This window comes from Primulina huaijiensis, chromosome 14 (genome assembly GCF_012295235.1).
Source record: "Primulina huaijiensis isolate GDHJ02 chromosome 14, ASM1229523v2, whole genome shotgun sequence".
NCBI lineage: Eukaryota > Viridiplantae > Streptophyta > Magnoliopsida > Lamiales > Gesneriaceae > Primulina > Primulina huaijiensis.
Window position 1 is genome coordinate 14,026,318 of NC_133319.1, and position 27,830 is coordinate 14,054,147.

A 27,830-nucleotide genomic window follows, 5' to 3' on the forward strand; every position below is an offset into this window, starting at 1 on the left:
GTCTAGGTGTCAAGGGGGCCGTACATGTCGAGAATGAAGGGGATTAAGTACTGGAGTCGAGGCTTGGTTGGTTTACGGGAGGGCCGATCGGCTTTGTGTTGAGGAACCTAGCGTCCATGTGGCTAGATTGGGAGATTAAGGTGATGTAGCCGTGCATGGCTCGATTCCAGCCAGGAAGCTGACCTTTTTGGGTCCGTGATAGGGCCCGAAAAGGGCCGTGAACAGCTGGTCGTGATCTTGAAGCCGATCGAAGTGGTTTGGTTTAGAGGTGGCTCGGTTGGCTCGTGCGAGGGGCTATCGGGTTGTTGCGCTCCACAGCGTGCATGGGGCTGAGGGTTTGGGTTAGGTCGGTCCAGTAGGATCCAGAGGTGGGCTAGAGAGAGTTGGTTCAGGTCTGGTCCTCGATGTTAGGTCCAGGATCGAATAAATGGGGTTTGGTGCAACTAATTTTACGGTTTGTCGCGCTGGAAATTCCAGCAACTTACAGGCGTGGTTTGCTACTACTTAAATTATAGTTCACCCAAGTGTAGGTTGTCTGCAAGTAATATATTTCATAAGTACGAGATCGATCCACAGAGAAGTTATTTTAAGTTTAAATTTATTAATTTATAGATTACCAAATGCAAGAACGAAGTTTACAAATTATAAATTTTGTCAAGGATCGAGGATTTATTCTTGGTTTATGCAATATTGTTTAACTAAAAGTAAAACAAAGGAAACCACCATAAATAATGGTTCCAAGAAAATTAAATATTTAAACACACACCTAATATAATATAGTTCCCACTATAGAAAATACCGAATTCACCGATATTTTATATATGGTACCTATGATTATATATATAACTATATAAATATATAACTGCATAAAATAAATGTTAAATTAAATCATTATATTTCATTTAGAACAACCGGCAGAGCCACGCTATTGCCTAAATGAAATATATGATTTAATAAGTTAGTTGCGGGAAATTAAAAGTTAGATGCGGAAATTAAAAGTTAGTTGTGATAAAGTAAATGTTAGTTGCGGAAAGATAAAAGTTAGTTGCGATAAAGTAAATGTTAGATGCGGAAATTAAAAGTTAGTTGTAATAAGATAAATGTTAGATTGTTAGATATCATAATATTTCATTTAGAACAACCGGCAGAACCACGCTATCGTCTAAATGAAATATATGAGATAATTATATAAATATATATATATATATATATGTGTATGTATAATATAACAATAATAATTGATGAAATATTTATTGTATCAAAATTAAACAACAAATCAAGATAACCACTTCAATGGTATCAAGCATTTGACGTAAATTGATAACAACAAATAATTCATTTTTATACCTACAATAAAAAAAAATTAGCAAAATGAAAAGAAAATAAGAAAAAATATACAAAATATAAACAATCTTACTTCACCAAGAATTCATCCTCTTCACCTTGACATAATAGATTTAGCTTTTCATAAACTTACTTTTGATCAACACTAAAAACATCACTCATAATTTGGAAAATGAAAAATATATTGGAATTTAGATCTTTTATACACACTCACACTATATTTTACAATGAGATATAATGATTCTCAAGCTAGCACAAGGCCTCTATTTATAGGCCAAATGAGAGAAAGGGTCAAAAATTCTATTAATGCAATGTAGTTGTAATAGTAGTCTTTGTCTCCTCCAACTTCAATTTCATGTCTCTTCTTTCAATGCTTTGTTCCACGACTTTAATCACCGAATTTGACTCTGCTCAAAACAGCAAACATGTGGGAAATTGTCTGTAGATGCATTTTGTCACTTGGTTCACCTCATTTGGTTAAATATTGAAATAGTTATGATTTTTTTTACTATATGCTGGTCATGGTGAAAGTAAATGTGTCCTCCTTTTGATATTTTCACAATTTGATCATCTTAACCAACTTTTTAAGCAATCATGTCTTCTGCAAAGTTGTAGATAATTTCTCAAGGATTCCAAACATGTTTGAATCACCTCCATTTGGGTTTTCTAGCTTGAGTCATCATTATTTTACTAACACGTAGAAAACCTGAAATAAAACATATTTAGTAGACATTTAAATATAAACACACAATACTAAAATAACATAATTTTATAATTTTAATGAAACTTAAATTTTAAAATATAGGTTTTAACATATAATAAATTATTAATTTTAAGTTTCATCATGGTTCATAGGTCCTAAGGGGTATGGAACAAGTGATTTAGGGGCTCTAGGTTCGAGTCACAGTTTAAGTTGGGAAAAGTTTGGTTAAGTTTCGAGTTGATTCGAGTTAATCGGGACCCCGGTCCAAGTTTTAAAACGAATAGTATAAATTACGGAACGGGCTCGAGGTTACCCTTGGGAAATACTTAAAATTATTTTTTAGGTGTTTTAAGGAGTTTAGTTGGCTTTGGGTCGAAATTTTGAGGTCCAAAAGTAAAATGGTCAATTAGGGTTTCCAGGGGCAAATTGGTCATTTTGCACCCGGATTGAGTTAGCAGTCCTGACAGCGTCCTAAACACGATTTGACATGTTTTAAATGTTTATGTTATCACTAACATGACTTTTTATGCTAATATGAAAAATTCGTTGTTTGCTTGATTTTAAGGAAAATTTACGTATATGCATGCTTTTTATAAGTGATGAATATGATGACATGTTTTGAAATATGGGAGTTGGTTGTGACTAATATAAATACGAATACGATGATATGTAAGACCAAGTCTCAGCGGATGGGTAATATTGTCGCTGATGTCCCCGCCGTCAGGTACCACGGTTATACGTAGATGGATCCATCGAATAGAGCTGATACGATAGAACTAATACGAAAGTCACAAATAATGAACGGAATTCAATTAAAGAAAATGGACATGTATATGATGATTTGTTGAGACATATTTTGACACATTATGCTTTATTACGATATGTTTAAGTTCAAGCTTTTTAAGATAATGAAATGTATTTTTATTACGGTACTTTTCACTGTTGCATGTTATGTATATGTACTTGTTATAACGATTTTGGTGTGTTGAGTATTTAAACTCACTAGGCGTGAATGATGCAGATGAGCATATCGATGAGAAGACTGGAGGCGCCAAAAACTAGGCATGCTTAGCTGGTCTAGGGTTCCGGTTCCAGACCGAATCTTGGAACCAATCCAATCTTGGACCGGTTCGACGACTTTTAGACCGGTTAGGGTTCGGTTTGGACCGGTTTTGAGTTCCTTGACCGAATATTATTATTTTTAATATATAATTAATTTTATTAATGAAAATTTTTTTATTTAGTATTTCGAATGGAAACAATACTGAACAATCATAAAAATAAAATAATTGAAAGATTATTTTACAATTGAAAATCTAAAATTCATCACGATTTATTAAAATATATTTTGAATATTCTGGATCTTCATCAGAACTTGAGCTTTGAAATTCATATATTGCGCCAGAGGTCCTATTCTTTTTTTCGGCTGCAAACCAATCTTGTAGGCATGTTAGCATGGAAAGTATTTCTGGCTTTAAATTAGTTCTTTGTTCACCAATGATCCTTCCACATACTGAAAATGTAGATTCGGAAGCAACACTTGAACTTTGAATTGGTAGGACATCTATTGCAATTGCAGCCAACACTGGATAAAGTTTAGAAATTACTTTCCACCAATCAAGAACATAGAAATTCTCCGTTGTCTCAATATATTGGCTTAGATAAATTTGAATCTCATTGTAATTGGTTATTGTCACTGATTTTCCTTTGAACTTTTGTCGTTTCAAACTTTGAAAGAAGTTCGGTGCTCCACTTTTGATTTTATATGTCGGCATCCCCTCCGGCTGCGCACTCGGTTCATCACATTGTTCATTAGCATACAAATCAAACAATTTTTGGAGAGAATGCATGATTGACTTCTTTTGATCGTCAACATTCTTCCGAAGAAATTTAGCATAATATTCAAAAAAAATGTCTAATCCTCCTTGATTTTGAGTAGAATTAAGTAATGTTGCTAAACCATGCACAATTGGTATAGTTTCCCAATATTTTAAAATTTTATTTTCCATATTTGAAACAAAATCACGCATAACAGAATCATCGCGATATTCAATAAATTTATAAAACATATTGAAAAGCAAAGGTAGAAACATCATTGAAGTAGGGTAGTTAATGTCAAAAAAAATTTCGGTTGCTTCTTTAAAAATTTCTAACAAAGAAACACATTTACTCAAAATATTTCAATCATCGTCAGTTAGCATTAAATATTGTATCGCAATATTATTATAATATGGAGTAACTAAATCTTGAAAACGTAATAAAGTATGAAGCAAGTGATATAAAGAATTCCATCTAGTTTCAACAGGAAGAGGAAATTTTTTAAATTTAATTCCGTTTGATTCGACTAGTGTTTTCCAATCACGTCCATATCTTCTTTCATGTAATAATTTCTCACATAATTTGAATTTTTCTATTACAGTGGACATTTGCTCATCACATGCACATTTAACACATAAGCTGATAATATGACACGCACATCTAACATGAAGCAAATTACCATCTAAAATTGGTTTTAGTGAATCTTTAAGATATTTAATTGCAAGAGTATTGACACTCCCATTATCTAACATTGTCGACATTATTTTATTTTGTATGCCATAAATTTTAACAACATTTAAAATATATCTAGCTATAGTGTATGCGTTGTAAGACGATTCTAAATGATCTAGCGCTAAAATTATTTTTTGCATAGTCCAAGTTTCGTCAATCCAATGACATGTAACAACAAGATATGATTCATATTTTAAATTAGTCCAAATATCAGTTGTCAAACTAATTGTACAAGAAATATTTGAAAGATGCGATTTTAGTGTTTCTTTATATTCTTTATAAATATCAAAACAATATTTCTTAAGTGTGTGCCTAGAAATATTGTGAAAACCAAGTTAAATAGTACTAGTAAATTCAACAAAACCTTCTTGTTCAGTTATTATAAAAGGTTAACAACATTTGGTAACAAACTTTACGATGGCTTTCCGAGAAATTTCTTTTGAAATTGTGAAAGCTTTACCACTTGAAGGATTAATTTGTTGTTGTGTTGGTTCCCTACCGAATGGTTGTAGCGTATCAGGGTCAAGTTTATGTACCTTAACTAAGTGTTTTTTCAAAGTGCCGGTACCACCGGAACTACCACCCGTTTTGTAAGAATATATCGTTTTGCAAATTTTACAAACGGCAAAAGAGTTATTCGTACATTGTTGTTCAATATCAAAGTGATCCCAAACTTTGCTTCGCTTTGCACGGGCTGTCGTCGTGCTCGTTGACATTGTGTTGCTTGCTCGAATAGACGATGGCGTCCCTACATCTTTGTTGGGGAGTTCTAAGGCTTCTTCATCCTCGTCTCCATGTTCGACTTCATCAAAGTTGGGGATGAAGCCAAAATGTTCACCAAAGTCGGGAGCGTATTCGCCGTCACCACCACGACGGTTTGAAGATGATGCCATTGAAATTCGAATTATTTATATGAGTAAATTACGAAATAGTAAATAAATAACAATAAAAATAATATTGATTATAAATAAAATTATAACACAATTATTGAATATATTTGGAGAAATGATAGCAAAGAAAGATATTGATTGTAGAGAAATGAAAAGTTGAGAGAAAATTGATATGTGAAATATAAAAAATGACTTGTATTTATAGGTGATTTTTGGGGGTAATATATATAAATTTCAAAAAAAAAATGCAGCTTTCAGTAGCCGTTGAAATCTGCAATAGTGCAGCCTTTGTGCCAACGGCTGCCCCAAAGGCCTTTTTTTATTTTTTATTTTTTAAATTTCGGATTCCAGTTTCTGGGTCCGGTTCTGGGTCGGTTCCGGATACTGTCCGGAACTAGTTCGAAATCGGATCCGGACCAGGTTGAACCGGTTCAGAACATGCTGAACCAGTTCAACCCACCAATCAACGGATTGTACATGGTTTCGGGTCCGGTTATTCCATATCGGATCCTGTTTCGGGCTTAACGGACCAGTTCTGGCCCGAACCGGTCCGTTAAGCATGCCTACCGAAGACTGAGTAGGCGGGGTTGGATGTGCGCACACTAACCCGAGGACCTTATTACTTCCACACATCATGTTTACGAATTAGGAGACATTGTGGAGATTTTCATACTCTGTCATTTTTATATGTTGATGGTTGTCAGGGTTTTTGCATGTTTGATTTTTGAATCACGATGATAGACCGTCTAGGGTTTGACGTTTTGTGATATTTTTTTAACTGCAATATTTTTTACCAGTATTGGAATCCCCTTATTTTAAAATTTGTGTTTTAAAGCAGATATTGCATGCATGCTTGTAAATGTTTATTTATAAATTTAGCCTTTTTTAAAAAAAAAAATTTAGTAGTGTTACCTCACATGTCATTTGTTAATAATTTTTATTGACAATCACTACAAATTGTATTTCAAAATAATCATCATTTTACATTATAGCAAAAAACATTAATAATTATATCATTTTGATCCCAAATAATATGTGAAATATCATATTTTAATATATTTGTTATTCTTCAAGAATATCACCATCCAAGTTGGATTCATCAAAATATTTGATCGATCACACTTTTGGGGTATTTTATGTTTACTTGTAAGTTGCAAGTAATATAAGATATGTCCCGTATGGCATCAATTTTTTTCATAACGGCTAGCCTCCATTATTCTTTTGACATTGAGATATTCACTTATTTTCTTTAAAGGAGTTCTTCGTCGCTTCAGACGAGTTGTATACATTGTCCAACTAGAACATTAATAAAGTTAAATAGTATAATCGATCTTATACACAAGATCAAATAAAATATTTTGAGATTTAAACTTGGAAATTCATGTTCACATTATCTTACATTGGGAACGATCTCAAAAATATTCTTTTAGCTTCTATTTCCTCCCTCTGAATGTTCGAAATATTGTTTTACAAGAATAACAAATGAAAAATTGTGTCATAAAAATCTTATTATCTCATTGCTCAAAATATTTGATCATAAGATTCAAATTATTTCCAACATATCTATAATCTCTTCAAGAGATTTTCTCTGGTGCGTTTGTACGTATCACATTATTAGTTGGCATAATATATACAACATATATTTCAGATATCCCTAAAATATGATGCATTCATTATCAAAATTAATGGTTTCAATAGTTGATTGAAGGCAAAATAAATCAAGTAAACCAATATATTTATAATCATAAAATTGATATTCATATTCATTCTTTTAATCAAGCTTGTCTTGATTATTTATTCTGGAAATTTTTCTCAAAACGTATTTTCGCAAACATCAAGTTGCGAATCATGGGCCCACATTATTTATTCGTTCCAGATAATTCGGGGATTTCTTCCAACTTGAGCTTATGATAGTGGTATCAAATTTGATAAGCCATAAATAAAAATTCATAAAATTTCATAGATATTTGATTAAAAAATCTTCATATTTATCGCTCCAGGAACTTTTGGCTTCATCATTAACATCTTTGTGCACTATCAATAGTTTGTTAACTATTTATATAGGTTGAATGCTCAACCCTATCGATTATGTTAAACTCTGAAAATATTTGTATCGATGATATTTTTGTAGAATATTAGCTCTTCTAGAACTATTGATTTGTAATATACTATTTATATCAAATCAATATTGGCATTGGATTCTCAAATCCATATACGTAAATGTTTGTCACTATTTTATTGTATCAAGCATATCATCTTTTTCTTTTCATCGTCAATCAAATGTTCTAGATCTTTAATACATTCATATCAACATACAATGAAAATATAATTTGGGTAGACATCATCAGTCTCCACAAACTTTATATCGGACTTGATGTTTATCTCAATATTTTATGACAATTTTATAATTCATATCTCATTTGAGATAATATATTCTTCTTTGATATCAAGTATATTCATTGGCACTGTCACATTCATTTTATAGAATGGATCACATTAATTAGATAACTTTGAATAATTGTCTTTCTTTATTTCTCTTTGAATAAACAAAATAGTATAACTAAGATATTGAAATTGAGAAAATCAACTTGAGAAATTGAACGTACTTTTTCAAATTCTACATATCTTTTCAAATTCTTACATGTACCAAGTAGATCTTTTACCTTAAATAACGACATTTGGTCTCTCATGAATGCCATTCCACATTAGATTTTTTGTTCCTACATTTTCATAACATATAAAACAACAATATATAATATAATATTTTATCATTCATTATCTCTTTAAAATAAAGATAATTTTTTAATCAAATAATTTCGAGACTAGTCAAAATTATATCCACACTCAAAAGTAATCAAAATTTAGGAAATAACAACCCAACATGTTCTTAAATAAAAAAATCCCAAATCAGAAAAATTATCACAAAATTGCATAATAAATTAATGTAATATCCCATGCAATATATTGATAGAATAAATTCACAAATTTTATAAAGTATTTATGTCACAAAATAATTTATGTAAATCAAAATAAATACATGCTAGAATTTTTCAAAATTTAGTTGAATCTATTAATTCATTATAAAAATTCAAGGCATGTTAGGGAGTAATATGAAAATCAAGAAACAAACCAAAATAAATTAGTTTAATAATTAAATAAATAAAATGATTCAAAATCTTCATAAATCAACCACTTGTCATCATCATGCATATGTTACCTTCATGATCGTTTCTCAATATAGACGATGATATAAATTCATTGGGTTTATTTTTTTTTTTCGGTTGATGACGTTTCGGTCTAACTATCACTCATTCATAATTTTTATTCAATAGCTTATATAGCTTTGTAGTTCACCATTGAACATCAAGTCACTATTAACAGAAAAAAGTGACAAATAATAGATCATGCTTCTTCTAGAGCATTATTAACAAATATATGTTTTGAATCGATATCAAGTCAATATTTTTTGACAGATCTTATATATTTAATTAGATTCTTAAGAATATTTTTAGACTTTATATCGATATTGAGAAATTGTAATAAATTTCTCGCTTCATAAGATCCTCAAAAAACATTCAATCAAAATAGCATTAAATTAGTATTACTCAAGAATATTGTCAAGTCTTGGATCTTATATAAATATTCTTCATAAATATCAACAAATCTTTGATATTTTGGTCAATATTTCTTTACAAATATTGATATACTTTGATATAGATCTATCTTTCAATAAAATTTATAGATCTTGGATCTGATATCAAATCTCAATCATGAATATCTTTAGATTCTCAATATTAATCTTATATCATATCTTAATCATGAATTTCTCTCAATATAAAATCATGTTGTCATACTTTAGAGCCATCAACATCATGATATTTCATGGGAGCAATATATAAATAATTATAATTGTGTTACTTCTAGAACACTAACAAATATCTCTTAAAATTGAGTATTGACAACACGTTGTGCTATTCCAATAACATCAAGAGAACGATAAATATTTTTATCCTCAGTTGTTTACAGTATCGTGCTGATAACGTGTTATAAACCATAAAAGAAAGAGATATGAGTAGAGAGAATTCACAAAAGAAAACAGAGAATGAGTCAATACTCAGGTACAATTTTTATAAATCACAATCACCCTATTTATAGGGAAGATTACAACTGATGTTATCCGAGTGAATCGGGTACAGCTTGTGTGGGCAATCCACCGGATAGAGAAAATGTTTTAGTGTTTAGGGAATTTGAGTGTAGAAATGGCTTCAATAACACCTGCAAACAAGAAAGGAACTCATGAATGGGCGCCGGAGGGGTGTCCGGCATAGCCACTCCGATGCTAAAGTCAGCAGGTTTGTAGAGGAAGAAAACAAGCAATATATGTGTGCTTGAGAGTAAAGAATTTCAAAATTTGTACATGACATTAATACATGTTATTTATATAAAGAAAAATCTAGGATTACCTCGATTTGCGTGCATACCTACCACTTATAGCCTTTGATGTTGACGTCCTGTCAAGCCACCCTATCTCTGATGACTTCTAGGATACCCCAAATCCATGTTGCTCTGACAGATTAGACAGTCTGTATCAATCACACTCGAGTGTGGTGCGATTCTCGAGGTAGCTTGGGTGCTTGTATGAGTGCTCGGGCTCTTGACTGTCCGGGAAGAGAAGTAATGTCCGGCTAATGTAGAAACTACCCCGCATATTTGGCTTTGATCTGGGCTATCCAATTATCCTCCCGGATCATTCATGACCCGGATCTTTATGGGGTATCAACAACATAAAAATCTTTACATATATTATCTTGATTACAAATCTTTCAAATCTAACTAAATAAGTAATCATCAACAATAAAAATATATTTATAACAAAATATAATATATATTGGATATTTTTTTTCATCCTCTTCACTCATTCTATTAATTTCTTAATATAATACAACGATTGAGATAAGTTTAAAATTAAAATATATTATTTTCATTCAATATTTTGAAATAAATAAAAATAAATCTATTTTTGTCAAAATATTATTCAATTTAATTATTTATAATTATTTGTGCCAATAATATTATCCAATATCTTATACTGGATATGGAAATCAAAATAATAATGCAAATGCAAGATGCTCAAGACTCAAATAAAGATATTCATCATTTCTCTCATATCAGTGATATTTTTGAAATTTTAAAAAATTCGATAAAGGATAACATTAAAGATAAATAGGATATTCATCAAATAAAGTTGGAATAAAGTTGGCGGAATAGCACTCGAATCATGTTGGTGAAATAACACTGTAGACTTTTTGACTTTAGTAACCATGTTACTATTGGCTTTTATAAAGCATGATACTATTTATATTTTTAGTTGGAATCGGGGGTTTGATGTCCGACTCTTCCATTTATATATAGATTGTATTGTGTTCTTAGGAGGACACGATCGAGTTTGTTCTCCTCTATTATCTCTATGTAAACAACCCTTCTTACAAATTTAAATAAAAGCTTCAAGTTCGGATTACAACTTCGTAAGTTTACTTTATTTTCTTGTTTGTTTTCTGATTTTATTTGTTGTTTATAATTTTTATAATTCATAAATTAGCCTGAATGACAGCCTAAATCATTCGTGCTAAATCAATACCTTACTATGACATGATCTATATTTATTTGTAATTTGGAATTAGATTGAGATAATAAAAAGATTTATTTAAGTTTTGGAATTTGATGTAATATAAGAGTTTTTGGTTAAAACATAAGGTAAAAGATGAACCAAGAAATGATGAACATAAGGTTCGAGTTTAACCAGGAAATAATTAATTCATGTTGTAGCCGTTTAGCGTGCTCGGTATAAGAGTTTTTGGTTAAAACATAAGGTAAAAGATGAACCAAGAAATGATGAACATAAGGTTCGAGTTTAACCAGGAAATAATAAATTAATGTTGTAACCGTTTAGCGTGCTTAGCAGAGAAATGTCGTTTAATGCTTTTATGGGTATTTTTATGAATTTATGTTTCTAAAGTGAATCTCGGTAAAATCCTCTGTTGTTTAATTTTTTTGATATATCTTTGTTAATTCCTTTATATTTTGTAAAAGTTCCATAGAAGAACCTTATATTAATCATTATTCTAAAATTTAAATGTTTCTTTTTCTTAGTTCAGTTTGTTTTGAAAATGGTATATCGGCTGAAAACCTTGCGTAGCTGTATGTCTTTAAGCTATATGTCTTGAAGAACATGCTCGATAAGTCTAATGATACCACGTATGATATTCAATTTAAATTCCAAGCTCAAGATGTAAAAAAAAATTAAATTGGATTATTTATTATTTATTATTATTATTATTATTATTATTATTATTACCATTTGGCAAAGCCAAGCTGAACTCCGACAACTCAGCTCCAGCTGAATACGTCAGCCCCCAAAAGAAGTTAGCTTTTTTATACATAAATTTCCTTCTGTTCCTCAAGAACACTATGCTTTCTCCAAGCTTTTCATTGAAGCACCGTAAGAATCTGCAAATTTTTTTTTTTTATATATTTTTGCGGTCAGCAATTTAATTTTTATAGTGTTGTGCGAAAACCCATTTGAATTTTTTGCATTTTGAGAGCTTCTGTAATTCCTTGTGCTCGTTGCTTATTACTCGCCTGAATTTGTTTAAAGGAGATTGGAGTTTTCTCCCTCTTCTCGACTCCTATTTGGGTAAGCAAATTTGGATTTTGTTGTTGTTGCAGTATTTTATTTAAAGGAGATTGCAGTTTTCTCCCTCTTTCTCGATTCTGATTTGTTTAAGCAAATTTGGATTTTGTTGTTGTTGCACTATGTTATTTATATGATATGATGTTTCTATGTAATGCATGTCTTCTTTTGGATTCTGTGAATGGCGTTTGCTCATGGTCTTCTAATGCTTAGTGAGTAAATTTTGGGCGTTTCATTTTTTTGATGCAATTCTTTCTTGATTCTCCCCGCCCTGCCCGTGCATGCAGTATTCAAGCCTGACCAAGGGCCAGCCTAAAAGTTTAGTTGAGGTCCGTTTAATATGTTTTTTTTTTCAACTTGCATTTTCACATATTTGAAAGTTTGACTCTTTTTTTCCCCAAATGAGGGCGATGCGTTGCCCGTCCCTTGCTGTGTACCATTATAGTGAATGCCATGTGAAAATATAAGAATGGAGTTGGTTTTAATTTTTTAAATTTAAATGAACTCGCGTTAGAGAAGTCAACTGCTTAAGCATGAGTATAGAAACTTTTAACAATGCAGAAGCTTCCTGTGCTTTATGTTTCCAGAATTCTCCTAGATGATACCTTGAGTATGATGCAAATGCATCAAGACAGCTTGTTGGAGTGCTGTGCTTAAAAGCTATTCTGGAATTTTTGTTTAAAATTTTTGAAGATTATGAGTTGAAAAGACAATGTTTGGGGCTAAACAGATTTTTTGAAAAGTTAAAGATACCACCCTTATTTTATGAATTAAAGAGCTAACGGCATTATGATAAATGATAATATAAATACGTAAAGTACTTATCGATGATGAGATTTAATGTAAACAAAGTGCGACCAGGCCGAGTTGGGACAAAGACTTGCATGCATGATGATCCCTAAGTTTAAAACCGAGCTCGAGGAGCTAGGTGTTGATGTCAAATTTTTTCTGTATCAACAGTGGTATTCACCTGTAAGATTCTTGTTCTGGATTAAGTTAATTATTGACTTGCTTTGGAAAAGCCTCTCGTTCTGCATATTGTCTTCTGTGCATTTATATCATGCTAAAAGGTTGTGAAATCTTCAAAACTCTATATTTTCAAGTACATGAAGCAGAATCTACGAAACTTACATACTTCATTGATAGTTTTGCTCTTTTTGTTTGTCTTAGATGGACTGGAAATGCTTAGTGTGGTAGCAACAATTTGTTGATGTTCCTCATCAATCTCCTGTGGATTTGTAAGGCATAAAGTTATAATGCTCAGACAAGGACACATGGAAAGCTATAAAAGCTCTTGTTAACTCTTTACTGCTAAGAAGCTCAAGTGTTGTATAAACTTGACGATATGAAAGACACATTTTGGTTGGAGGAATACAGTGGGAAACCGCTTCTTTCTTTGAAAAGGAAGAGAAGAGTTGGGAAAAAAAGAATAGAATTTATTGGGTGGGGATCAAGACCTCTTCTTGAATTTCTTGGAACAATTGGTGAGGATACGGTGAAAAAGTTTTCCCAACGTGAGGTGTCCGAGTTCGTTACCAAGTATGTACATGATAAAAGTCTTGTAAAGAAGAATAAGAGAGTTGAATGTGATGAGATCCTTCGAGCCCTTTTTGGGAGGCCATCTGTATCTCGAACAAAAATATATGATTTGCTAGAGGAGCACTTCGCTGAAAACCTTGATGAGTCAGACGATGATCTACTATGCAGTTCGGAAGAGGAAAATTATAAAGAAAAAAGCTCAAAAAGTAATTTTAATGGTCACAAAAAGAAGGATTTTGAGTCTCCAAAAAGTTGCTTTGCAGCTATAATCCCTGAGAACATCAAACTAATTTATTTAAAGAGGACATTAGTTCAGGAGTTTCTCAAGGTTCCTGAAAGCTTTGAGTGTAAAATAGTGGGGAGTTTCATTAGGATGAAATCTGACCCTAATTACATTTACCAAAAGAACCGCTTTCAGCTTCAACAAGTTACAGGTGACTGACTGTAGATTATATATGTCTCATTATCCTAATGGATGCTGCATTGATGTTAACCTACTGCGTCAGTCTCTTTTTAGTTTTCTTTTCCATAGAGGCCGTTTTCACATCTCGTCCCACAGTTGTGTTATAACCCACAGACCCTACTAGAACAACACAAAATGAATGTGAGACTTTTGGAAATATTCCTTCGAAATTGGAATCATATATTTCTTTCTATGACTCTGTTGTTAATGCCTTTGATCCATCATCTTTCTTTTATCATGAGTAATAAATAAGGAGAAGTGAAATTTAATTAACGGCCAATTGTAGATCAAGTACTATATTATCCTGTTGGGTATAAAACGTCAACGGCTTTCCAATGGGACGGCAAGTAAATCAGGTAGGATGTTGAAGTGTGAGAAGGTATTTATAGTAAATCAATATATTATTTGGCGATTTTTACTGAAGATTTTCTATTTACTAGGTGAAACAATTCTTTGTTCAATTACGAAATTTTTTGTGATTGCTTTCTCATTAAATTGGTTTAGTTGTTGGGAAACCATGATTTCTGAGTTTATGAAATAGGGGAGGGTGCTATCTAAGATTCTAAAAGTGTTGAGATTGTTTACATTTGTTCCAGTTCACCATAAATTTTCTCCTTATTGTAGTTTGCCAATTGATTTTTTTATCATGTTCTGAAGGTGTCAAAATGCTTTCTGGAACTAGTGATGCTGGTATAGAAACTTGTCTACAAGTTTCAAATCATTTTAAAGATGTTCCTATCTGTATGCTGTCAGACGATAACTTTTCTGAGGTAAATATTCATCTGAGCCAGTCAATGTTTCAGTTCTGTTGGCCAGATGAGGATTAGCTTTAAGAGCACGACACTATGTGTTGTGCGGCACCCAATGACATTTTTCGTGGGCATATTTTGAGTTGTGTAAAATTAGTCAATCTTGAATGAAGGAGAAAATGCTTATAAATCACTCGCAGGTTCCCGAGGGATAAAAAATTAATACATATTTAAAAAGAAAAAGAGGATGGTTGACAAATCTGTAATCCCACTTAGTAAATCAGATTGCAACAAATGCAATACTCTATCCAAACTTCATTTCTAACTCATAGAAATCCTTTGATCATCTTATCCATATGATGGTGAAAGCATAACCTAATTACAATACATAACAAGCTAGAGGAAGGATGGACTGTTCCAAAACATCTGGAAAACAAACACTTGCAATGCTATTTGGTTGATTAATTGTCTGGCATTATGAATCCTCTATAAGAAAGTGAATTAATCTCCTGCCTAATTGTTAACAACTTCATGAAAAATAAAAAAAACAATGTTTGCTATGAGAAAAATCTCTCCTGATTTTTCCAAAATTTCCAGTGATTCCACAATCTTGCCTAACAACCGGGCATGTAAAAAAATGTCCCACAATGAAATTATGAAAAATCATAATTTTGATATATATTTTTTTATCAAAACAACTCTAATATTTGGTCATCATCTGCCAATTAATTCTGAATAAAAAAAACTTGAATATGATGACCGGTTCCCCATGCCTTTAATGAAAATAAAATGTTCTTTTTCTTTGCCATTTTGCACCTGGTAATCTGAACTGCAAATGTTGCTTATATTATGTTTACTTTATTTCAATTACCTCCTGAATTTTGATGACAAATTGCTCAGTGAACCAAGTTTCTGTTTTTTATGGGTAATTCATATAATTTAACATATGCCACTGCTTTGCCATTCTTTAACATATAGAGCAAAATGCGAAATGTTACTTTCAAAGTTGAAGGCCACTGGGTTTGCTTTTTAATTTGGAATTAATTTCTTAAAGTTGCAATATATATTCTGCTGATATCTTTTCATTCTAAGAGTTACGAAGCACACAGCTTTTTCATGAAAGTTTGTTGTGAAGGGTCATCACATGTGGTGTTAATAACTTTTGGTAATTGTGGAGATCCTCACCATTGGACAAAGTTGAGGTATTCTATAGTTGGAGGTTCTCATAGTTAGTCTCTCCTACTTTATTGGTTTGGCGATTGGTCTCTATGTTATGTTACTCTTCAAAGTAGCTTGGCTCTTCATGTTTAATTCAACATTTGACGTGATTATAAAATTTGTTGTTTTACTTTAACTGAATTAATAAAGGTTCAATTTTCACTTGGTCTAAATGGCCACTGGCTTCACATTGTAACCATTTTCGAAGCATTTGTATTGTGATATAATTCTATTCTTGTTTGGTGCAGGAAGATATGGAGGATTTACGAGACAGGATTAAAGCTGATTTGTTCAAAAAGATGACTGTCGTAAGAATTCTTTAGAGCAAATCGAGTCTTCTACTTCTTTAATTACTATGACTTTTTTAGCTCTTCTCATGAGAGATTTCTATCAGATCACATAGTTACCTGGCTCTTTGAAATCGGAATTGTGAAATTACGATTCTTGAGTCCAGGACAGAGATAATTTGACTAAGACATCAGCTCTCATTGAACATTTGAATTTTAATTTCAACCTGTAAAGACCTGTTTTGAGTATAGTTATTATGCAACAAGATTAAGAGAGGCATATGTACTTCAATTAAATAACAAGACTTGAATTTTTGAAAAGCTTTATTTCCTCAAACAAGCCAACAAAATTTTCATGTTAATAGAGATGGCTTAATTTTCTCGTGTTAGATGTTTATTTGGTCATAATCTACGTTAAGAAAATTTGGTATTTGACTTTGTTAAATGTCCTTCATCTGCTGGTGTAATTAATTGGGAGTTGTATGTATAAACTTGGACAATCATCTTCCCTTGAGCTAGTTTTTGGGGTTGAGTTACGTCAAAGTCCCAATTTTATCGTGGTAGCAGAGAAATGTTCCGATCCTGGCCCGGGCCCACCGTTATATGTTGGACTGCCCTATATGCCACCCGATAATGTCTTGTAATCTTCACGTTCCATATATTCATTCCTGAGTATGAGAGTGTGTGTAAAATATCTCACATCAGTTGGATTAAGTATTTGGAATTTGTATATATGAACTTGGACAACCATCTCCCCTTCAGCTATTGAATTTCAAATGACGCTCATCTTGGGTGTATTTGAAATCTACTACAATTACTATTAAATTTGTTTAACTAGATATAGAGTGAATTTAAAATTCATTTCCAAACAAGTTAAGGAATTTGAAATACTTCATCTCAAATATATCGATCCAAGCACAACATAAATGTTTTGAATGTAAATATTCAAGTGATAAATGCAATTGAGTCCAAGGAAGAAGTTCAGGGCTGCTGCTTTGGTTGGATTTCTCATATTAGAATCCAGCTCTTTCCCTGTAATTTGCTTTTATCATTTTTGCTGTTGTAACTGTTGTCATAAAATTATTATTTTTAACTTCAAAACAAGTTATAAGCAATAGCTCTTGACATAGTTTGATTATCCTAAAGCACTATGAAAGTGATGATTTTGGTCAATTTGAGCACTTCTTTCCTTTTGTATTAGCCTTTATTTATGTTTCACATTTTCTAATACGTGTTTTGGAAACAACGATTCTATATTTTCGATGGATTTCTCACAAGGATTGAAGTAGTCTTTTGTTTTTTTCGACTATTGCTTTCAGTTTTATTCTTTTGATGGAGTTCTATAATAAACAGGCGGAGTTCAATTTGAAGGCCAAAATGTTGCACGAAGATATAACGAAACATGTAGGTACCCCCATCGCTCTCACTCGTCATTTTGTGATCTAAGATTATCTCACTATTTCAGTTTGCATAAGTTACTCCTAAAATTTTAATTATTCTCTTAACATTTGATTTGTTAGTGTCCACAAGGAATTACTTACATTTGTCCGCGTGTGTCGTGCTGCTAATATGTATGTGTAGAAGTATAATGCAGCAGATGATTGCTTGCGAGGATCTGAATAATAATGAAAATTGAGATGAATGTTTTGTGTAACTAGGGTTGTAACTTGTATCTCATGGTATATCTAGATCATAGTAACTGACCTACATGCCCTAGATATGAGAAATTTATAGTATTTGAGCTTTCCACCTCATTACTCTGTAAAAAAAAGTGCTAGACATAATGTGGATGAATTGCATGCCTTGGTTATGATTTTAGGCACTTCTATCGACACGTAATAATATTAGTAATTTCAATTCTGATTCTAAAATAGAGATGATTTTGAAAGTCACTTGTAAGTTTTATTATAAATAACTGTACTGGCGAAACTGTGGCTGTCTTCATAATGTGACTGAAAAACCAAGTAGTTTAGTCATCTTTCTTGTCATTATCTCTCTTTCTGTTGTCTGCTTGATGCGGTTTTAGAGCTTGACTTGGTACAGTCTTGAGAAAGCCTATATGTGTTCAATTACGTTGCAATTCCATTTTACAAGTGGCCCTATCTACTATGTGCCTAAATAAGCATGTTCACTCTTGTAAGTGTAGGCACATTTAAATTACCAAGCAAGTGATCCTTGTGCAAGAATTTTGACATTTATCCCATCCCCGTCGAAATACGGAATATCATTTTGGTGGAAGACAATTTTGGATGATATCACATTGTTTTGAACCTTAAGAAAGGCAGCAATTTCCAATATGTGGTTCTTATTTTCAGAGACTGCCTTGAGTGTTTTGCAATATGCGAATACACATTTTTTTAAAGGTTGCAAACACTCCCTTACTTTACAATGCTAGGAAAAGAGATTCTCTTACATTCAAATCAAATGGCTTGTGAATGAATACATTGCAATTCCATCACGAGGTCCATGGCCAAATTATTAATGAATGCATCTGTAAACTGGTATTTTAAAGATATCCACATTTATGTATACAAATTATTTCAGATTATCAAATTAGCTATTCATGATTTCGATGGTTCTTTCTCTGATTTTTGTTAACCTCTGTTGTGGTTCTAAACATTTCACTTAATCCTTTTTTGGGTTGTAGTGGATTGCGAAAGAAATATCTTTGTTGCAAAAACTCATTGATCATGCCAATGAAAAAGGGCGGCGGAGAGAATATCCTTTGATGTGCCTAATTTTTACATAGTGAAACTCATATGTGTATTCTAGTGTGTAATATTGACTAAATGCCTTAATTATATATGTGTAATCTTGGAACAAAACTGAATCATTCTTTTGAGTTACAGACACAAATTAGAACTTGAAGGAAAAAAAAGAGTGATAAAATCATTATTTTAATTTCGCCATTTTACGTGTCTCGTGCAGTTCTACTATTTTTTCTAGTGGGGTAGACAATTCATGTATCATATGTTTGTTTTAGCCTTTTTTTTTTTTCTCTCAATAGACTTTTGTTTTAGGCTTTTAGCCTTTTTTGAACCTGTTTTGCCTGGAATTTGTTTTCCTGGTTTTCTAGTCAGACTTATCTTCCTGTCATATTAGTTACTTTGGTGGAAGTTCACGCTCTCCATTGAGCCTTGTTAGGTTTTTTCATGGTCTTGCTGTCGTTTTTTCAATGGGTTAATTGTCTCCCTTTATGCCATCAACTTTTTTTATTCCTAATTAATAATATTGCTGCTTATAAAGGTTTTCCAGTATACCAATTTAAGAGCCCTATTACCATTATTGGGTTCAAAGCACCAGTTTAAACATGATGATTTTGTGCCTGAAAAATGTTGGTAGCATTTCATTGATCTTTTTTATGAAGACGTGGTTATTATAGCTATATATTTACTCATATGAAGACTATATACCAGGAACTCGTGCATGTCAGTCCTATATATGTATATTTTTTTTGGAATTGGACAACTTTGATGGCAAAAGTGAGGGAAACGACTACTATCCCATGACTCTTATTTGTTATTTAGATTTTGGCCACATTGTTTCCTTAATTTTATAGATTTTACGTTATTTGAGCTCCTAGAAAGAAGGAAGCAGCTTCAGAAACCATCAGAACAGGAAAAATTATTGGCTACCATTCCAGAAGTTATTGCTGAAGAATTAGTGCCTGATGAGACTGTGGTAGTGTCTTCTGAAAAAGCAGAAAGAAATAGCTGTTCACCAAATTCAGCTCTTGGGGTTTCAGATGTATCCAGCGCAGATGCCTCAGGTGTGTTGCCTTCTCTCCAATCCTTACTTGAAGTATCCTAAAGACCATGTGACTTTAGTTGCATTCCTCCAAATACTTTCCTAAATAATCCAGCGTCATTTTGTTTTCCCCGTGCTTCAGTTTTTTGGTGCATTTTGACTTTTCCGTATTACAACTTCCTGTAGGTATTTCCCACCTTGCTCACTTCACGTGATTTTTCTGGCTTGTAGTGCTTGTGATTTCAAACTATTTCTCTCGATATTCATGCTCTGAATCTCTATTTTAATTTCTTAGCTGATCCTTTACAAGAAACGCATACCATTATACGATATATGCTCAAATATTTTCTAACAAGTTTTCTCTTGACCGGCCAATTTATTTGGCTTTTAACATCTTGGTCTTCTTTACTTGCACTTGATGTTCTTTTCAATTTCTGAAATCCTTATCAAATTCTTTTTGCCATGTCTTCTCAGTCACGAAATTCATTCTGCGTCATCCTGACTGGCTAAGAGCTGTGGCTATGACCTTTATTTGTTTGCTTTACCACCCTTATCTGCATGTTTCAGTTTCTTTCCTGTGTCTATTTTTCTGTTTATTGCATTTGTTTTAATTAATAAATTGGCTGAATAAATCCATATTTCTTAAAGGGGCCTTTATACAAAGTATAGAAAACCTATTATAGGGCAGTATACTATAGAATTAATTAGGCGACTAATATACTGATGATAATACATCAAATCATATTTAAAATGAAAATATAATAATATATGATATTATGCAAGCTGCACAGGTTAACTCTCACCCTCAAGTTAGTGTATTAATATCATATATGCTTGCTGTATAAAATGTTCCACAAGGAATAGCACCAGTCAATTATCAGCTATCTGATTTACTTTGCCAGACTCTTGGTTATCTTTTATTTAGCTCATGTCAAGCTCAACATGCTTTGTTCCATCATGTTACACTGGATTATTTACGATCTTATTTGCTGCCTTATTATAGTAGAAGAGTGTCATAGGTTTTTCTGAACCAGAACTGAGTTCGCTTAGGATAATTTTTAGCCAGCAAAGCTCCATAGTTACATGATGAAGAGCCCATAGTCAGCTTCTGCACTAGATAATGGAACTATATATTGTTTCTTGCTCCTCCAAGTCATCAGATTGCCCACAACAAATGTTATATGTCATGACGTAAACTTCCTATCCAATCTAGATTCGTCAAATCTACGTATGTATTACCAACAATGTCCAGATAACAATGTCTGGAGAATATTATGCCTTGCTTTGAGAAGGCTGTTGAATTTCAGTGTGAGTTAAATCGCTCAATTTCACCGTCGGCCTGTTTAAAATAGATATTCAAATCATGATTCTCCTCAACGGGAGGATTTCTCGACCACTACAACTCTCGTCCGGTAGCTTACTTCCCTATTGCTCAATGAGCGAAATTGCCATGCTTGGTTTACCCAAGTTCCCAACTGCTTCACGATGATTGAGCTCCTGACTGCGCAATATTTTTGCTGCTGTTTGGGAATCATCGGGTTGCAACTAGCAGAAGGAAAGGGAAATAAACTTTTGTCTATTTTCTAATATTTAATGATTCATTTTTTGGCTCGATGTCCGTGGATCTAAATGGTGATATTTTATATAAGGATGGTAATTAGTTCTTACCCAGTTTTTTTGTTGGCATATTCCGCCTTTGTTTTACCTGTTCCATTAATGTATTGACTCCACATGCCTTTGTCTTATTTTGTCAGCCCTAGTGTTCTGATACTAGTGTTGGGGATGGAGGGGGTGTAATTGGTCAATTGTTTTCTGATATTCTGCATGCTGCTATTTGTTCGTCTTTCCCAATGTTTGGATGGTTATGCTTGGCGTCCTTTACTTGTTTTACTTTAGTGAAACATCTTGTGCTTAGTTACTCTCTTTTAATTGGGAAATATTAGCAGCTATTTACTCTGCAATCTTATCTCCCATTTCATTTCATCTTTGTCATTCTTTTCCAGGATTTGTGAATCTCATTAACCGTTCTCAAGTTATACTCAATGATTCAACTGCTATCAGAGAAAAGGACGTGAGAGCTTTCGACATCATACCTGTTGAGGCTCCAAATGGTAACTCCATGTTTTGGATAATATTTTTTCATAATAACGTTTGGCTTGTATTGGAAAGTTTATGCTTTTTTGATAATGTGTCACCAAAGAAACCTGTAATTTGAGATGTAAAGTTCGTCTTATTTCTGTCAAAGAATATGGGAAATTAAATAGAGTACGAGGACATCGCAGGTGGGTGACTCTCCATAATTCTAGTCCTATGAACATGGAAGTAAATAAAATATAACCAAACATATAACCTGAAGTTAGTAATCACAACCTTTATAAAAAATAGAGATACTTATCGGGTCAACCGATAGGGAGGGCAGTCACATAATTCCTCAAAGCCTACAATGCGCGAGACATTGTAAGCTCAGAATGCTGAAAGTCGGGAATTGGTAAACCGAATGCATCATCATCAATCACAAACTTTTGAGATTGTTGGTTAATTATTGGAATTGAAATGGAATCACTAACACTTTGCGCATCAAAGTTTTGAGATTCAATTATACATAAATGGTTTCCTTATTTTAAATTCTTTGTTATAACCGAGTACCTAATCATTTAATCATCAATGAATTGCAGGAGATACAAATGCTCAAGGGGCGTTCAAAAAGGCGGAGGAAACGAGTAAGTATCAGTTTTCTTGCAGAACTTGTCTAAAAACAAATCATATTTGGTCACATGAGGTTACAGTTGAAATTTGAGCTTATCTTCAGTACAATCCGTTGTAATATATATTTGAGGGTTGTAAGTGTCGATTTTTATTTCCATGAGATATTCCTGGACGTTATTAACGTGTAGATACCAGACTAACCGCAACCCATGCATTTTCTATCATGTGTGGTGGTGATTATCTTATTTAATTTCCGGCCACATTTGGTGTTACATCTCCTTCTACATTAACTAGATATCCATCTCTTACCTCATGGTATAAAAGGTTTTAGTCAAAAGGCTTGCTAATGGACGTATAGCAAACATACAAATAGTGTTGTATAAGTTGTAGCACTAACTGTATCAGCAGACTTGTGATATGGGACCGAAAAGTGCTGGTCCAAGTCATTTTCTAGCCCTTGGATCTCTAGATATTCGATGTCGTTCATCTATCCCAGTTTTTTGATGATCCTGCATGGTGACTTCATTAATTGTTATTATGATGAGACAACTGAGCCTTGAGAGTGCTGCTTTTAAATGGGAATATTGGCAGCCATTACTTTGCGATCCCATCACCCCATTTCATTCCCTATTTGCATCTTTTCCGGTCCCAATTATCAGTGGGCCTAGATCCAAACGGTCCAGGAATCACAAGCTTACAAGTGTGTAGAAGAAGGAAAGTAAATAAAAATGTATAGGGAGTGGGGTAGCTAGGAATTCTGTTAGTTTTTGCTTGGGTGCTGTCACTTGCTTAGGCTAGGGAAATATAGCATTATCTAGGGTTTGTGTACAGAGTTTATCTCTGGGAATTTCCTATTCTATTGGCAATATTATTTTCAGTTCCTAAATTGTGACCGCAACAGCATCTCTGTCCAGGCTTTGAAGATCTTGCAACCCCGTCTGAAGTTACTTTGAAGGACCTGAATGTTGCCGCAGACAAGGATGGGATTGGTGTCAATTGCGCCATACCATTTGAGGCTCTGAACCGTAATGCCGTGGTTTTAATATTAATTTTTTGAAAATGGCGAGATTAACAATGCGAATTTTAGTACTTGTTTTCTTGATTAAATGGATTCAGGTTCAAAAGTTTTGCTATCCAGTATTTAATCATGTACTTGCTGATGGATGCAGGAGACAAAAGTTTTTGTGAGACTTTCAAACAAGTGGAGGAAACAAGTAAGTGCCAGTTTTCTTGCAAAACTCTCTTCAAATTCTATTCTGTGTTCGAGGATAACCATGCTGGGGATTTTTAAATGTCAACTAACATATGCTCGATTCTAAAGCGCGAAGCACCGAGCTCAAGGTTTTTCTGTGGGAAGAATTTCAGATTGCAAAAAATGATCTAAATTTTTTAAATAATTTATTTTTATGGAGAAATTTTAAATTTTATAATATTTTAATACTGATGGCATAAACGTTTACCTTTTCTCTTATGCATTAAGCCCGCGTATCTGGTCAACTAATACTTTGACCGTTTTTCTCGCTCTTAGTCGAATAATTGTTTTTTGCTCGTCCTTCACACTTGATCTTGCTTAATCCCCACTTAGTCTCTCTTTTTAGAACACTACATCTAAATTATTTTGCAGTTTAGGAAACCTTCTTTGATAGCATCGAGGTTGATATCTTGTGTGGGTACAGACAGTCCCCTGCATTTTCTTTGGGATACTTTTATATCTTTGTCATGCTTTTACTTAAGGAGCTTTATTTAAAAGGTGTACCGGAATATGATAAACAATGGTAAACATGACATGTAACATCATGCATAGCTGATGAATTGAAATTAATCATACACCTTTTCATATGTTTTTATTTGTTGGACTTGATGTAATTGAAATAGTCTCTTTTTAATTATTGGATCTCTAAATGTTAGTAAAAGTAGGCACATTCAACAATGGTTTAACTTCGATGGATAAGACTAGATAGCATTATCTCCAACCAGTGGATTTCTTAATAATTTGTATGATTTTCATATAATATATATATATATAATGAAGGCTGACTGTATATAATCTCAACAAAATTCTGAAAAAGCAGCAGCTCCAACTGAGGTAATTGAGTTGAGCGACGATGAATCAGAGCCAGAGACAAATGAAACAGTCAGCGAATCCTCCGACAATGCTGTATGGCACTATTTGGATCCCCAAGGGGAAATTCAGGGTCCCTTTTCGTTGAACATATTGAAGCTATGGAGCGAATATAATTATTTCCATTCGGGGTTTGAGGTTTGGAAAACCGGTCAGAGCCAAAATGAAGGTGTTCTTTTGGTTGATGTTCTGAGGCAGACGTTTCCTTCGTGAGAATTATTAGAGATGTTTCAACAACTTGGTACGTAAATTTTGATTAGCGAATTTGAATGTATTTGGTTGATTATCTAAACTATTCACTGNAAAAAAAAAAAAAAAAAAAAAAAAAAAAAAAAACATGTTTTATTACATTACTATATGAATAGAAAGTGAGGTTAGGAACTTTTCTTGTTTGAACAATTAGAAATTAAACTCGAGGGGAAGATCATGTCGAGATATCGAAGGAAGCATCGAATGTTTCTATTTAAAAATTCTTGAATACAAATGTTATACCATGAGATGGCTTCATGGGAGAGATATTGCTGGTCCAATTTCCACCTCTGATAAAGATGAGCCACACTAGATGTGGTTTTATGTTATATCGATAGTGTTTCTCTCCTGATACGACATAGCATAGCACGTCGTCCACGTCTCGACGTCCGACCCCGGTTTGTTGGTTCTGATTGAATGCTATCTTGCTATGTTTTATATTGTGTTTTGATTTATCCGTGAATCAAAATTGTACTATAGTTAATATGATTAGATTTAAGAGTATCATAGGCATACTCAACAGAAGAGCACCAAAAAAAAAAAAATTCGATCTAAGAATCTAAATAAACATCGAGAAAAATAAAATTATATTATATTCCCATAAACGCACAACGCTTGAAAAACTATCATATCAATCAATATCTATAAACACAATTTCTAATGAAATTTAATCGGTTCTCGAGCAATAACTGATCGATCGAGCGGTATTACATTCATCTTCCGCATCAAATCTTCACAATTTTCGGGGCTTTTATCACCGGATTCTCCCTCGCGATCGCCTCTCTTCCGCTGGCTTTGTAATCGTAGCTGCAGTCGTGGCGATCGGAGTATCTATGATCGGCGCAGAAAAGTTCGCCACAGCGGCATCTAAACCCGGTCAGGCCTACCTTAATGCGGCAACCGGAGCAGCGGTTCACTTCTCTCTTCACAGGTGGCGGCTGAGACTCCTCCGACGCCTCTCCCTTCGGAGCTATGCTCCTCTCCGCCGGATTCGAATCCGTCTCCGGGGGAGATTTTAAAGAAGAGGTAGATCTGAATGATTTCTCTTCGTATACGTGATTGATCAGCCTCTCTACAACCGGTGACTTCACAGGCGCGACTGCGGAGCTTGTGCCGAAACATTTCTGGCACGAATTACCGGCGGCGGAGTTATAAGCGACACCGCATTTCGCGCATAAAACGATTGTTTCAGGTACGACCTTGAATTCAGCATCTTCCTTCTCGGTTTTTTGCGCCATAAAATCTGCAAAACAATCCTCGTAAGAACTGCAAAACAGAAAATTGGGGAATATGGATGAGATTTCCGGAATGGAGAGATGATATAGCGGATGGATTAGAGGTCGATAATGGCGACAGAATATTGGCCACGTAGAACGCGTATCAGGGAAGGGGAGAATTGACGGGAATGCCCTTTGTCAAACTCGCCAACGTGTAATGTGCGGTGGATTAGATCCTCAGATGTTTTGACATTTTGACAAAGTAAATCTATTTATTTATGCGGTTTTAGTTTTCACATCAGTCCATGCATTGTGGCCAAAAGGGAGAAACAAAATACTGAAAAGACAAGTAAACGAATCAAATTGTTTGTGAGTTATTTGGAGTTCGGTTCGATAAAAAGTTTTTTTGAGTTCGTTTATTAATCATATCAAGTCAAGCTCGAGCTTGATTTCGAGCTCGACAATTTAATCAAATCAAGCTCAACTTTAAAGATATTCGGCTCGTGAGCTCGTAAATATGTTCGTTAATAGGTAGGAAGAAGTCATATTTCCATATCCAGGTTGTTGTAAGGCTAAACACATGGCAGATATCCACCGGAGGCTCAACATCCTTATCATTCTTAGTATCTGGACCTGAAACACATGAGTTATATGAGTTTACGACTCAGAAAGTGAGGGTTCAATATTAACAATATGCATAGGCTAATCGTAGTTAACAAATTCATGATGCAATATACTTAAGACATTTGGAAATCAATAACTGTATATCATAAATATAAGGTATATGACCTTAGCAAGAATTTTGTAGTTCATGTTCATATTTTATATTAGCCAATAACGTATTCATTGTCTTCGTGACACTATTGTCACTGTGGTCTGTGTGTTGTGACATAAACGTCACCTTAGTTACTATGTTGTAACATGACCGTCGCCATATTGCTGTGTTATAACAAAACTGTCACTGTATGCCATATAATTCATATCCTTTATAAGAACCTCAATTCATAAGTAGATATTTGTATAAAACTCAGATTTTAATCTATACTTAGCTATTCATAATAGATTTTCTTTCACTCATGTAATATAGTTCCATATTCTTGTTCACAAACAAAAATTCATGGAAGAAACTTCATATTTAAGATACATTTTTCATAATTCATATAATTTCTCTTCAAATTCTTGATAAAAACATATTATGTCCGTGTGAGGCATCAAAGAAAGAACCCCACTTACTGTACAAGCTGAAGAACAACGTATGGAATGATTTCCTGGCTTCTAAGCTGTGAAATATATGATAAACTTGGTCAATATCCAATTATTTAACCCAAATTCAGAACTCTCGCCTAAAGCTTCAT

The 27,830-nt window shown here is 33.3% G+C and overlaps 2 protein-coding genes across 3 annotated transcripts; one reads left to right on the plus strand and one right to left on the minus strand.

Annotated features, from left to right (window-relative positions):
• The first annotated feature begins 11,992 nt into the window (after positions 1-11,992).
• On the plus strand, positions 11,993-25,503 carry LOC140957020 (uncharacterized protein At5g08430). Of its 2 annotated transcripts, XM_073414059.1 has the most exons (13): positions 11,996-12,181; positions 12,466-12,507; positions 13,349-14,151; positions 14,838-14,950; positions 16,396-16,455; positions 17,788-17,838; positions 19,082-19,152; positions 20,001-20,203; positions 22,185-22,292; positions 22,857-22,901; positions 23,802-23,912; positions 24,057-24,101; positions 24,960-25,503. In XM_073414059.1, the coding sequence occupies exons 3-13, from the start codon at positions 13,524-13,526 to the stop codon at positions 25,220-25,222; spliced, it is 1,698 nt and encodes a 565-aa protein (XP_073270160.1). In that variant the 5' UTR covers positions 11,996-12,181; positions 12,466-12,507; positions 13,349-13,523; the 3' UTR covers positions 25,223-25,503. The 2 variants fall into 2 exon arrangements, with proteins under 2 accessions (XP_073270159.1, XP_073270160.1); XM_073414058.1 differs by lacking the exon at positions 12,466-12,507 and having other exon boundaries at positions 11,993-12,181.
• Positions 25,504-25,822: 319 nt separating this feature from the next.
• Positions 25,823-26,748, minus strand: LOC140956631 (zinc finger A20 and AN1 domain-containing stress-associated protein 5-like). The gene has a single exon (XM_073413458.1). The coding sequence runs from the start codon at positions 26,494-26,496 to the stop codon at positions 25,984-25,986; it is 513 nt and encodes a 170-aa protein (XP_073269559.1). The 5' UTR covers positions 26,497-26,748; the 3' UTR covers positions 25,823-25,983.
• Positions 26,749-27,830: the final 1,082 nt, after the last annotated feature.